We start from the raw sequence: 14,064 nt of genomic DNA on the forward strand, positions 1-14,064 counted from the left end.
ATTTTAATCTGAAAACTATACTGAGCCTCTGAGAATTTTCAGCTGGAGCTGACATTAACAAAGGTATTCATAAATGAATCTAGTGCACTGGGCACAATAAATTGAAAATGTGGAAACTATTCTGCTAGCTGCTAAATTAGGATAGTCACGTTAAAAGTAGAAGCATTGGTAATTCAAACAAAACATATTTTTTAGTGACCAAATGTAGAAAACATTGACAGCATCTGTCATTGAATCAAGATGGAGAAATCAAAAGTCACTTGAATAAATAGAATGTGACATTTTTACAGCACGTAATCTTAAAATGTAAAAAAAATCAATTAAATGTGAAAATATCAAATTTATAATATCACTGGATATTATTTGAATCATTAACAAAGGTATCACCTATATTTATGTTTTAATATAAAATACTTACAGAGCCATATTTTGTAAGCAATTTATATGGATGCTGATATTCTGCAAATAAGCATGTGCTTATTAAAAATGTTGAGATAAATTTAGCAAGCCTCTAACATAGGAAGTGGCCAAATAAATTTTAGAAATGTGACATATGTATAAAAAGGTACCCAACCTATTAGTGAGCAAATTACTATAGACAGTACATATGTTTTCAAGTAAACGCCAAATGTTGGAAATTTAAATTCTGAAACGTCTTAAACATGAATAACATAAAAATAGATCACTGAAGACACTGAGTGTGTCTGAAAAATAAATCTAGTTTTCCTAATCCACGCCAATCTTTATTATACATTGAAAATATGGAATCTAAAATCTCAAAACATTTTTATTTAACGTTTTAGCAGAATATTTCACATTCTTTATCTTTTTATTCTTCACAACAATCTTTCTGAAAAGGTGCCATAGATAAATACCCCATGCCCTATTTATGGAATATTAATGAAAAGAGAAGCTAGAAAGAAGGTTGTCTCTTCATGGGATGAAGGAAAAAGAATGTCTCTTCATGGAGAAGAGGGTGTGATGAGCTTTGTATTGAACTGTTTTGATGAGAATGTGACTTCAGTACTTAGGTGGAAATGTCATCCAATGAAGGACATTATGACTGGAGAATGCAAGGAGGTGAAGGCGAGTGGGGAAGATGTGTTCGTTACACACTCACAGATTACGGTTGAAGCTATGGGATTTGATGAGATGTCCAGAGTTTCTGGATATAGGATAAAAAGTGACAGACTAAAAGGAGAAAAGACAAGCGAAACCCAATATCTATTGTTAGATACAAATTTATGTCTGAAAAAATATCTAAAAGAATAGTCTGTTTTGTAACAAGTACAAGGAATTTCCTTGAATAGCTTTCAGCAAAAAAAAAGTTAGATAATTTATCTATATTTGATCATTTTAGTATATATTTACAAAATTTCACTTTTATTTGAAAAATAATGTTGTAGTATGCATCGTTACACACGATTTCCTAGTAATACAAAGGCTAGTGTGAATATATAATCCTGAAATAACAGGAGCTTCTTAGGAGCTACAAAAGATGGGATAACTAACAGTAGGTGTTTCAGCTTTTTTTTTTTTTTTTTAATAATATGGATTCTATTCCTTCAGTTCCTTATTGGAAATGCTATGGTTTTGCTGGATGGCCTCCATTTGCCCATCCAGATATATGTCCCCATTTTCTGCCTGGCTCTGTGCCCAGTGAGGCTGACCTGCTTGGACCGCACTGGTGGGAACTCTTGCTTCACAGTTTCTGGTTAAGTTTTGCAAGCGTCAGCCACCTGCAGGAAGAAGAGGGCCCTCAGGATATTTCTTCCCTCTGGTCCCTGGGCTGGGCACTGCAGGTAGGGTGCTTCCCTGGACTGAGGGCCCCAGGCAGCCCTCACCAGATGACTTTCTTTCCAAGTCCGGAGACTGCTCCCTCCTTTGTTCTTTCAGGCCTAGAGGCAGTAATGGATCTCTTCATTGCTAAATCTTGTTTGACCTAAACCCTGCCCATCATTTTGGAAAGAACCTTAATGCTGCCTAGTTCCAGTTTGTATATGACATGTTTTCTCATGGCAAGACACCACAGGTTACAATCGTATATATTACCTTTGCCTTCTCTTGACAACAGAAACTGGGGAGGAAGGTGCAAAGAAGACACACCAAGAAAGAAAATAGGCAGAAATGTGCATTATTCTTTGCTTGTAAAAAATTATCTGTAATTTACCTAAAGTGAAATTCACTCTCTTGAGAGGCACAGCCCTGTGAGAATTGACAAATGCATATGATTGTGTAAACTACCACCACACTCAAGATACAGAACAGTTTGTCGTCTTCCAGAATATCATTGAGCTGCTCTTTATAGTCAAATGCCTTCCCCATCTCTAACCCTGAAGTTACTGGTCTCTTCTCCATCCTGTAGTTTTGCCTTCTCTGTTTCCACATAAACGGATTCACATGGTGTGCAGCTTTCTGAGTCTGGCTTCTTTCACTTTGCTTATTACCTTTGAGATTCATCCAAGTATTTGTGAGCATTAACAGTTGGTTCCTTCTTAATGTTGCATGGTATCCAATGGTACGACTGCACCATCGTTTCTTTATCTACTTACTGGTTGAAGGACATTTGGGTTGTTTCCAGTTTGGGGCAACTGTGAGAAAACACTGGTATAAACATTTGCGAACAGATTTTGTGTGGACGTAGGTTTTCATTTCACTAGGTTAAATACCTAGAGTGGGATTGTGGGGTCATCTGGTGTTTGTTTAACATTATAAAAACTGCCAAATATTTGATATTAACAGTCATTTTCATTTTACCATACAAATCTTAGTATCTTTGTAGAATGCCAATTTATCACGTAAGAGGGGATGTATTTCCAGACTTTCTAGCTTGTTCAACTCCTTCATCCATGAATCCATATGCCAGCAGCACACTGTTTTGTTCCATATAGCTTAATAGTAACTATTAAACACAGGAAATATATGTCCTCAAGTATTTTCCTTTAATCGAATCATTTTGTATATTCTAGGACCTCTGACTTAGCAAATATGTTTTAGATTCAGTTTCTTATATATTTTAAAGATCCTGCTAGAATTTCCATTTCAATTAGGCTTACATTTAATCTATAGATGAACTCAGGGAAGAATTGCCATCTTTATGTCAAGTATTCCAGTTGATAGAATTGTATATTTATTTCTTTACTCTATCTTTAATTTCTCTGAGTCTTTTACTTTTAACTTCCAGTGGACACATCTTATAAATTGCCAATTAAATTACTCCTAGAATTTTAATTTTATGCTTTTGTAAATGATGTTACTTTTTATTTTATTTTCTACCTGCCCATTGAGAGGTATAGCAGTAAATTTGACTTTTGTGTATTAACTTTGTGTCTTGCTACTTAATAAAATTACTTATTGTTTCTAGTATTCATTGTTTGGATTCCTTTGGATTATCTATATAGATGATCACATCATCTCTAGAAAAACAGAGTTCGACTTGTTCCTTTCGAATTTTATGTTCCGTTTCTTCTTTCTCATCTTTTTACACTGATATCTGGTCAAAGTTGAAAAGGAATGGTGACAAGTATAGACTGGCATTGTTTAAGATTTTAGGTAGAAATCATTATTATTATTTTTTCACCACTGAGCATTTGTCTTTCTCTTCTTAGTTTGCTGAGAGGTTTTCCATGAATTTTTAAAAGTTTTTTCACATGGTTTCTTTGCCTCTATTAAAATGATCATGTCTTTTCTTATATATTATTTTAATATAGTGAAGTGCATTAATTTTCATATATTAAACAAACCTTGCGTCCCTGGAATAACACACAATTTTTTCAAGCTGTACTACTCTGTTTTAACCAGGCTAAAACAAAGTTTATCAACGACTGATTTGATCTGATATTGCGTAAAGGAGGTCAAGATAGTTCTTTTCCTCCATATTAACTTGGTCAGTTACTTTTGTAAAGATTTAAAATGAGAGTGGATGGTACAGAGAGTCCCCGTGTACTTCCTTCCCAAACCCACAGTTTCCCGTGTGATTAACATTTTCTTTCAGTATGGTGCATTTGTTACAAGTGAAGAACAACCAATATTGACACTTTATCAGTAACTAAAATTAATTTTGTTAGGATTCATGCTTTGTGCTGTACGGTTGTATGGATTTTGACAAATGCATAATATTGTGTATCCACGATTACAATAGTGTGCAGAGTAATTTTTCTGCCCTAAAAGTCCTTGTTTTCCACATATTCATCCCTCCTCCCCTCTCCCCAAAACCACTGGCAACCACGGATCTTTTTAATGTCTCTGTAGTTTTGCCTTTTCCAAAATGCCATTTAAGTGGAGTGATATAATATGTAGACTTTTCAGTCCGACTTCTTACCCTGGGAAATATAAATTTAAAGTTCCTCCATGGTGTTTTTTGTGGCTTGATAGCTCATTTATTTTTTTCTATGAAAATATCCCAGTGTGTGCATGTACCGCAGTTTTTTCATCCGTTCGTCTATTGAAAGACCCATTTTCTGACTCACAGCATTTTCCTTCTTTCTGAAGAACTTCTTAACGTTTCTAACAAGGCAAGTTTATTTTCTGAGTCTGTTTAAGAATTATATTTGTCTTTCTTCAGACGTTAGAAGTTTCTTTGTGGGAAGTTGCTTACTCAACAAAAAATTTTTTATTATTTTTCATGCATATAGAGATATTCAGATTTTCTATTTCTTCATGGGTCATTTGTATCTTTCAAATAGTTTGCATATTTCATCCAAGTAGTCAAATTTTCTGGCATAAAATTTAATACCATCTCTTTATTATCTTTTTAATGTCTTAATAACTATGGAAGTTCCCTCCTCCGTTCTCCATACTATTAATTTTTGCCTTTGCTCATATTTGTATTAGCCTAATTAGAAGTTCATCCCTCTTATTGATATTTTTAAATAATCAGTTTTTCATTTTATTAATTTTCTTCATTGTTTTTCTATTTTCTATTCCATTGATTCCTGTTCTTTATTAGTTTCTTTTATTTGTTTACCTTTTGTATAATTTCCCCCCCTTTTTAAAGTATTTTAACCAGGAATGTCAGACCATTGATTTTATGACATTTGTCTTCTCCAATATTATCATATATGGCTTTATTTTACCTTGTAAACACTACTGTATCTGGATTTCAACCATTTTGAATGTTGTATTTTTACCATTACACCTGTTGAAATATTAAGAAAATATTGTGAGAAACTTTCACAATATTTTCTTAATATTGTGCTCAAGCAGAGGGGACACTTCTCTACAAAATGAATATGTAAGCCCTCGGAACAAACCAATGTAGAGATGCCAGTGTGGAATGTCACTGAGAAGTTCAAACAAGGACCATGAGAAATGGAAAATCTCTTACAGGCTGCATGAGACCTGGAGACAGAACACAATGTGAGTTGACCTTGGAAGATATGACAAATATCTGCATGACTAAGCTCTGAGCTTGGCACAAGGAAAATGGATGACACCAATAGAAAAGATCACAGGCCTTTCCTTAATATTTTTGATGTGGTAAGCATCAAGGCCTTGATCATCATGTGGGAGGAGAAGGGAAAGGAACATTACTGTAACTAAATGTTTTCCTATTCCAGGTTGGGTCAATTTGAGTGCAATTACTTCCACTTAGGACAGTAAACTTTGTGGCGTTGCCTGCTTCTGAGTCTTGAGGAGCAATTTTCACTGGTTAAATTTTGCAAACAAAACCAGCAATGTATAAAATAACCATACTGAAAATCTCTTAACAAAGCATTAATATCAATCTCTGCGTGTGGACTCAACTGATTTATGACAAACAAGTTCTAACTGTTTGAGCAAACTGACCTAGAGACAAGCAACTCCAGTCACTGTTGATTTGGGGCATGCTGCCGGTTTATGAAGAATGAGAAATGATCCTGCAGAATACTTTATAGTGCTGGGGCAGATAAAATGCAGGCAGTTTTTTGCGCAGAAAAAAAAGGGGCAATAAAAGGAGCTTTATTAGAGGTTGTCAATAAAATAATCATTTTTTTCTCTAATTGCAAGGATAATGCTGAGAAAAGGAAGTTCAAAGACAATGATATTAAGGCCCTGTATTTCAGATTCTAGATTCATTTTACAAAGTGGACAATTTTACGGAAAGAAGATTCACAAAGAATTAAAGTTTGGACAAAATCCAGCATTACGATTTTCCACAAAATCTTGAGCAAAACAATAAGCACTGTGCTTTTTCTTAGACCCATGCGGCATGATGCAATCTGTACAATGCATTAGCTTTGTAATAAGAAGCTTCAGATCCACGAGTCAGTGGTTAGCACTCTTGACCTATGATGTGGTAGGTACCTAAACCCATCCCAGTATAGCGATTTAGACGGTGTTGTGGCACAGAGCTGGCTGTGGGCATGGCCTTCAGAAGAGAACATCGTGACAGTGCCTTTGGCACTTTATTCCTAAGTAATCTGTTAACCTATCAACACATTTCACTATATGATCTTTGGAATAATGAAACTTTAATTATTCAGATACCTTCAAAAATTGGAACCTCACACACTTCATGCATTTTAGATATGTGATGAATGTTTGGCAGACTGAGAATTAGTAGCCTTGAGTACTCGTAAACTGGGGATGCACTGGGGCATTTTCATTGGCCCACTAAGGGGAAAAGAGGAGAGGGCCGCTCTACTTTCTCACACATCGTACAGTGAACAAGAGAAAGCATGCTTCTCCACCTGAGTAAATTAACCTAAGCCTGATCTTGCTTAGTTTACAAGAGAAAATTTTCCAACAATTGTTAAGAGTAGAGGAGAATGTCGTGCCAGTTATAAAGTTTCCCCAAATCATATAGCCAACAATGCTTTACCACAGGTCTTCAAAAGATCTTTTCCCTTCTCAACACTTTGCCACTTGCTCATTTCCAAAAACAGTTCTGCTGCTGCTGGCAAATTCTCTGTGCTCCTGTAAAAGGCCTAGTCTCCTGAGCCACAGAAACACGCGCTGTAAAATGGGAGAACATTTGCTTTCACTTCTCTAAGAAACATCCATGTACTATAAGGATTAAATCCATATCCATTTGTTTAAAAGTTCTCTTATCTCCCAAAGCCAAATGGTTACACCCTAAGATGGGCACCTAAGTTAGTCAGGGTGGACCACTAAGACATCTCCCTAGGGACTGTCGTTTCAAGGAGAAATAAGACGCAAGGGTTGGAGACACCTCTAGTTGGTAAAAGCCAAAACCATGAGGCTGTCTGACTCCCGGAGAGATTATTTACATGCCAAAGGGTTCAGTTAGGATTCAGGCCCATTATATTTCAGGAGGGAACAACTGCCCCCTTCCCCTTTATAAGCAGAAGTGTGTCATTTTCCCCCATATCTTGCCTATGAAGTGTCCAGCTACTCATTAGGATAACTGACCTGGCTCTCATCAGGTTGCTCTAGGGGTAAGGACTAGGGCAACGGGCACCAACAGACATATTACTTACTGGGAGGCATTTCATGAGAAATCTGTCTCTTATCTAGAATACCCTATGTACACATTCAGGATTAAATTAATAAAAATGAATGTTAAAAGCCGGTGAGAGCTATCTTTCACCATTGCCTTTATTTCCTCCTGTTCTCCTTTTCTGGTTTAAATTGCCCCAGAAAAATATTTTCTATTTAGAGACAAATTGTACATTTTAATATGATATTTAAATTATGTAAGCCTATTTACATTTTTACATTTGATATCTTTTTTTTAACAACAAAAGGAATATCATGGGAATATTTCTTCCATGGGATCGTGGAAACCTGTGCTTTAGTATCTCATCCGCAACAATTAATCCTGGCTCTACATCTCAAGGATTGTGTGACACGAGAAAAGAGTTAGTTCCTCCTCTGAGGGAGTGATAGCAATTTTAATTGCCTTTAGATTGGTATAACGATAAAAATAAAAATTTAGCCATAAATTCACCAAAGAATTCATAGCACATATTCAGAATTTAATAAATGGAAGAACCCTTTGTTTGCTAATAGAAATTGTTAGTACTTTAAATTAAGTTAGAATTAAAACTTGGAAGTGAAGGAATACTTCACTTGCTGGTGAGTAGATACACATAAAGACACTTCTCTGAACATCAGCACTCTTTTGTTTCTTTTCAATTATTTTATTGAGGTCATAGTGGGGGTTATAACATTGTGTAATTTCATGGTACATTATTGCTTATCAGTTTCTGTATAGACTGCATCATGCTCACCACTAATAGTCTAGTTTTTATCTGTCACTATACATATGTGCCTGTTTACCCGTTTTTTCCAGCCCTCCAACCCTTCTCCTCTGGTAACCACTGATGTGTTCTCTTTGTCCATATGTTTGTTTGTCTTCCACATGCGAGGGAAATCATGCAGTATTGGTTTTTCTCTGTGTGGCTTGCTTCCATGTCTTGGCTATTGTGAATAATGCTGCAGTGAACATAGGGATTTATAAACCTCTTTGAATTGTTGACTTCAAGTTCTTTGGATAAACATCCTGTAGCAGGATAGGTAGGTTGTTTGGTATTCTATTTTTAACTTTTTGAGAATTCTTCATACTGTTTTCCATAGTGGCTACACCAGTTTGCATTCCGACCGGGAGTATATGAGTATTCCTTTTGCTCCGCATCCTCTCCAAGATTTTTTACATTTTGTTTTGGTAATTATAGCCGTTCTGATCAGCGTAAGGTGATATCTCATAGTTTTGATTTTCATTTCCCCAATAATTAGTGATGTTCAACATTTTTTCATGTGTCTGTTGGCCATCTGGATATCTTCTTTGGAAAAATGTCTGTTCATATCCTTTGGAGCAGAAATAAAGAAATGGAAAGATATTCAATGTTATGGATTGGAAGAATACACATAGTTTCAATGCTCAGGGGCTGGCCAGGGGGTGCAGTGGTTAAGTGCACATGTTCTGCTTTGGCAGCCCAGGGTTTGCCAGTTGGGATCCCGGGTATGGACATGGCACTGCTTGGCCATACTGTGTTAGGCATCTCACATATAAAGTCGAGGAAGGTGGGCACGGATCTTAGCTCAGGGCTGGTCTTCCTCAGCAAAAAGAGGAGGATTGGCAGCAGACATTAGCTCAGAGCTAATCTTACTCCAAAAAAAAAAGTCCATATTAGTGAAAGCAATCTACAGATTCAATGCAATCACAGTCAGAACCAAAGTGGAGGCATCACAATCCCTGACTTCAAAGAATACTGCAAAGCTATAGTAATCAAAACAGCATGGTGCTGGCACAAAAACAGACACATAGATCAATAGAATAGATTTGAAAGCCCAGAAATAAAACCACACATCTATGGGCAGCTAATCTTTGACAAAGGAGCTGAGAACATACAATAGAGAAAGGAAAGTCTCTTCAATAAACGGTGTTGGGAAAACTGGACAGTCCCATGCAAAAGAATGAAAGTAGACCATTATCTTACACCATACACAAAAATTAACTCAAAATGGATTAAAGACTTCAATGTAAGATCTGAAACCATAAAACTCCTAGAAGAAAATATAGGCAGTACACTGTTTGACATCAGTCTTAGCAGCATCTTTTTGAATACCGTGTCTACTCAGACCTGGGAAATAAAAGAGAAAATAAACAAATGGGACTATGTCAGACTAAAAACCTTCTGCAAGCAAAAGAAACCATGAACAAAATGAAAAGACAGCCCACCAACCAGGAGAATATATTTGCAAATCAAGGGGTTGATTTCCAAAATATACAAAGAACTCATACCACTCAATGACAAAAAAAGAAACAAACTGATCAAAAAATGGGCAGAGGGTACACACAGACATTTTCCCAAAGAAGTAGTCTTGTTTCTTTACCATGCAAATCCAATATCTTCCACCGTAGTATCGTTTCTATTACTCTCAGAAAACAAGGATCTTTATGGAGGAACGTGGAGGGGACTCATACTACTCTTGTACATTACTATTATTTTTCTCTTCATGGATTGCTGCTGATGCTGCTGCTAATTGTCTCTTAACCAATGCTGTCTGATATTTCTCTTTGTCTATCTGAATTTCTTCCTCTTCTAATAATCTACTTGCACAGGCGGTCATGGGTCCTGAAGTAGCTCTGCTGCCCTCAGGAAAGTGGTTCTTGATTTCAAACACATTCTTGCTTCATCAGAGAACACAACCAATGATATGGAGTTCAAGGTTTGAGGCTGGAAAGGCAAAGTCCCACAGTAATGTTTAGGTGTTTCTTTTAGTGCACGCCTAACTCTTCAACACATCTTCACACGTGATAATTTCCAAAGCTTCCTGAATAGCAATGTAAATCAGGTTCCTGTTCTTTCTATAGGAATCTATGTTTTCATGCAAATTAAAGGATATGGTTTCTTATTAATGCTCAGTGTCCCTGAATATTAGCAAGCAATCAGAAGCTGAACTACCTGGTATAAATTAGAGAGATCAAAAAAGGATGATGAACTAATTTGTGAGTGTATGTAGCCAAATCTCATCTTTTACAGAAAACATATTCTATGGCACTTGCAATTAGAATAACTATTTTCCCTGAACTGAGATAAACCTTTGTTCTATTAGATATAGAAGGCCACTTTTATCTGGAAAAAATAGGAGGGAAAAATGAGAATTTTAAGTTGGAGTTGAAAAATAGTGGGTTAAAAGTTAAGAGAACAGAGTGGAAGTATTTGTACTTGATCTGCTAAGGATACAAGCTTAACTGCATTTAGAAAAAGGGCTTGGCCTGCTGTGAAGTCACCATGGACACGGTGAAGATTACAAAATGAGTATTAAGTTTCAAAATGATTTACTCAGATCAAAATTATTAAGTAAAATTTTAAAACTTATTTGTCAAACATGTAAGAAACTCTGTGTCTTTGGAAACATAATCATATTATTGATATGGGGATCATAAATTTTAACTACTATTATTAGAATGGTATTCACCATGAAATAATATACCACTGAGAAAAAAATATAGTGAAGGAGTCTTTAAAAAGTTTCTATAACATAAGAAATTATGGAATGAAGATCTTCCATAGAGTCATATTAGTTCTGAAATAACATGGGTGAAATGTTATTGATTTTTATCTGTTGTAAATATTCCATCATATTTATTTCATTTTAGGGAAGAAACGCATATTCCTAAGAGTTGCTGAATATTAACAGCTATTTTCCCCATAAGGTATTAAACTCAGCAGCCACGAATCCATCTCCTCCAAGAGTTAACAGAAATCTTATCTTTATCGTTGTGGACAGATTATTTTACACATTTCCTCCTTATGAATAAGAATTATCAATTCGATATTTTTTCCCCAAAGAACACATTGTCAGTCTAGGAACTAGAAGGCAGATACCTTGATTTTTGTTTAAGGCATTAATTTACCTAAAATTTATTTGAGTCTATTTTTAAGAAAATGAGGAAAATAGTTTTGTATGGAAACCAGTAGAAGATAATAAATACTAAGGATGAATTCAAATGTTATAAAATGTTCTCACATCTACAATTAAAATAGTTGAGTTTGTATTTTCACTCTGCATTACAGTCCATCTATCTAGACTGTGGAAGTTACGTTGTGATTTTCACAATTTTGTGTCTCTGGGTAGTTGCAAACTTGATGTTTAAAACTGAGTGTGCAATGTAACAATCATACCATAGTAGCTCTATTTTACTGAGCGAGTACTAGGCTCCAGGCCCTGAGATAAACGCTTTGTCTGAGCTATAAATCACCTCTTCCTTGGACAGCATAGTGTATTATGCACTCAGATCTTTATATGATGATAAGAACCTGGAGGCTGAAGGTGTTTAAGAGATTTATCTGAGGTCACACCCTAATAAGTGGCAGGACATGGATTAACAATCGCATCTATATGACTCACAACCTATTCTTCATACTCTACATTCTGCTTTTTCCATTAGTTAGAGAAATTGTAGATCTTAAGTAGTTTAAAAAGAAATGTGGAGTTACAAATTTTATTGAAGGCCAGAGGTCCACGATGCTTCTTCGAGAAACGGATGTTTATGTGTAATAACCTGCTCTAAGCAGGTGACCACGTCATTAGTCAGAATTGCTCCCTAACTGCTGTGGCCAGGTGAGGGTTAGTGGCGTTTTTCAGGATCTTATGGCACTACTAGAGGAGAGATCCATTTTTCAACTGACATTGCCAGGAAAAATTTAAAATACACCTCCTACCCTGCCAACATGTTGAACTTTGACCCAGGTGTATCTACATAGAGAATCCAAACAAACAAAAACCCACATGGGCTCAACCATAGAACTCGTTGCTTGATTAAACAGAACTAAATTTTACCCCGACTCTTCGATTCCAAGAACAGGCAGACTGGAATTGGCAAAGCCTTCTTCAGAAATCAAAGGACAATTTGCCGCTTAAAGAACTGTGCACTGAACAACGTAATAAACAACCACAATTTCAGTAATAAGTTTCCTGACACAACAGACTGGCACTTTGCACAGTCGTAATGAGAAAACAGCAGCTGAGGAACCGCAGAAAAGGAGCTAGACTTTACTGGAATACAGATTATACTGAGCTAATTAATGATTTTCACAAATGCCTTGTTGATTAGATATTAAAGTAAAAATCCCTTATATAATTTCTATATTTAGGGACACCATATAATTTTTCATCCAAGCCAGGATTTTTCCGATAATGAAGAAAGCTCTATATTTATTTTTCTAAGACAACAGGAGGAAAGACGGGCTCACTTGAGCAAAGCAGGAGACACGATTCTTTTATTTATAGTTGTCACGTATTAGTGTGTAGAATCAAGAAGTCAAAAAATGCCTTGGAGTTGGAGAAATCATGACTTCTAATACTGGGTCAACCTTCAGTTGTGTGATTTTGGGTGAGTTAATTACTTTCACTGAAAAAGGAAGAGAAGAAAAATACCTAACTTGAAGGCTTGTGAGAATTAAAAATTATATCTATAACATAATTAACACAGTGCCTGGCTTGTTTAAAATACTCAATAAGTAGACATATTTAGAATCCTACTTCTCATTGTGTAGCTTAATTTATTATCATCAATCTATTTGTAATATTAATGTAGCTCTGAGTGTTGGGATCCTATGTTTTGAAACTTGAAAGGGATAGAAAGCTCTGACTCTAATGTACCAAACTTCTACGCTCAGATCGGTCAAAAGTAAATCATACTGGGCCGGCTCCGTCGCCGAGTGGTTAAGTTTGTGCGCTCCGCTGCAGCGGCCCAGGGTTCGGATCCTGGGTGCGGACATGGCTCCACTCGTCAGGCCACTTTGAGGCGGCGTCCCACATCCCACAACGAGAAGGACCTACAACTAAGATATACAACTATGTACAGGGGGGTTTGGAGAGATAAAGCAGAAAAAAAAAAGTAAATAGTACTCCTTAAAAATTCTGTCTTCATAAGATTAATTGTATATAGGTGTATTGAGTCTAAGGATCAAAGTAGTGATATTCTACTTTGACTAGTGAAAAGCAATAGGATGTCCATATTAATATGATTAGAAGGAAACATCAGAATTAAATTGGTTTAATAAAGTCCAATTCATTCAATAATCTGAAGCAAAAATGTACTATTTTAGTATATAAATAAAATAAGAAAGTGATATTATGTATAGTTAAGAAATAGAATAAACACTGAACTTCAGTTAATTAATACATGTGAAATAGATTTTAGAAACATGGATTTATGATATGAAAACTTCAGAACAGTAAAGTGGAATTAGTTTCCAATTTTCAAGATTTACTTCACCTCTTGGAAGCCAAAGCCAGTGATTTTTTTTTAATGGTTAGGGACCTATATCCACATTCAGGTATGTCTATAAGTGTTGTTTGCTTTTGTTTTTGCATAGACTATATATTATTTGCTTCTCAGCATTTAATATAATGACAATTGTGTAATTCCAAGACTAAGAAATTTAATGGGGCAAATTCTTAGTTAAAATATTCTCTCTTACTTTGTTTTTAATCAACTATAAGCTAAAGGATCAAAACTGTAACAGAAAACATAAAAAGAGTACATGTTATTTTCCTAGGATAACGCTCTTACAACTTGTGTATTCTCATAGCTATAACACAGCATAGGAAAGTACAAACGAGGTGATCTATTTTTTTCAAGAAAGTTTTAAAGATATACAATTT

The 14,064-nt window shown here is 35.6% G+C and overlaps 1 protein-coding gene across 4 annotated transcripts in view; it reads right to left on the reverse strand.

Moving 5' to 3' along the window:
- LOC139045275 (protein phosphatase 1L-like) overlaps positions 1-14,064 on the reverse strand; it is a 445,752-nt gene that overhangs the window by 318,572 nt on the left and 113,116 nt on the right. Inside the window, exon 2 of one of the 4 annotated variants that reach the window (XM_070509649.1) lies at positions 4,835-8,751. The exons of the other annotated variants lie outside the window; for them this stretch is intronic. Within the exon in view, the coding sequence (XP_070365750.1) occupies positions 8,686-8,751 (66 nt within the window). The 3' untranslated portion in view covers positions 4,835-8,685. Of the gene's footprint in view, positions 1-4,834; positions 8,752-14,064 lie in introns of those variants that run through there. 4 annotated transcript variants of the gene reach the window in all.

Source organism: Equus asinus, chromosome 5 (assembly GCF_041296235.1).
Source record: "Equus asinus isolate D_3611 breed Donkey chromosome 5, EquAss-T2T_v2, whole genome shotgun sequence".
Taxonomy (NCBI): domain Eukaryota; kingdom Metazoa; phylum Chordata; class Mammalia; order Perissodactyla; family Equidae; genus Equus; species Equus asinus.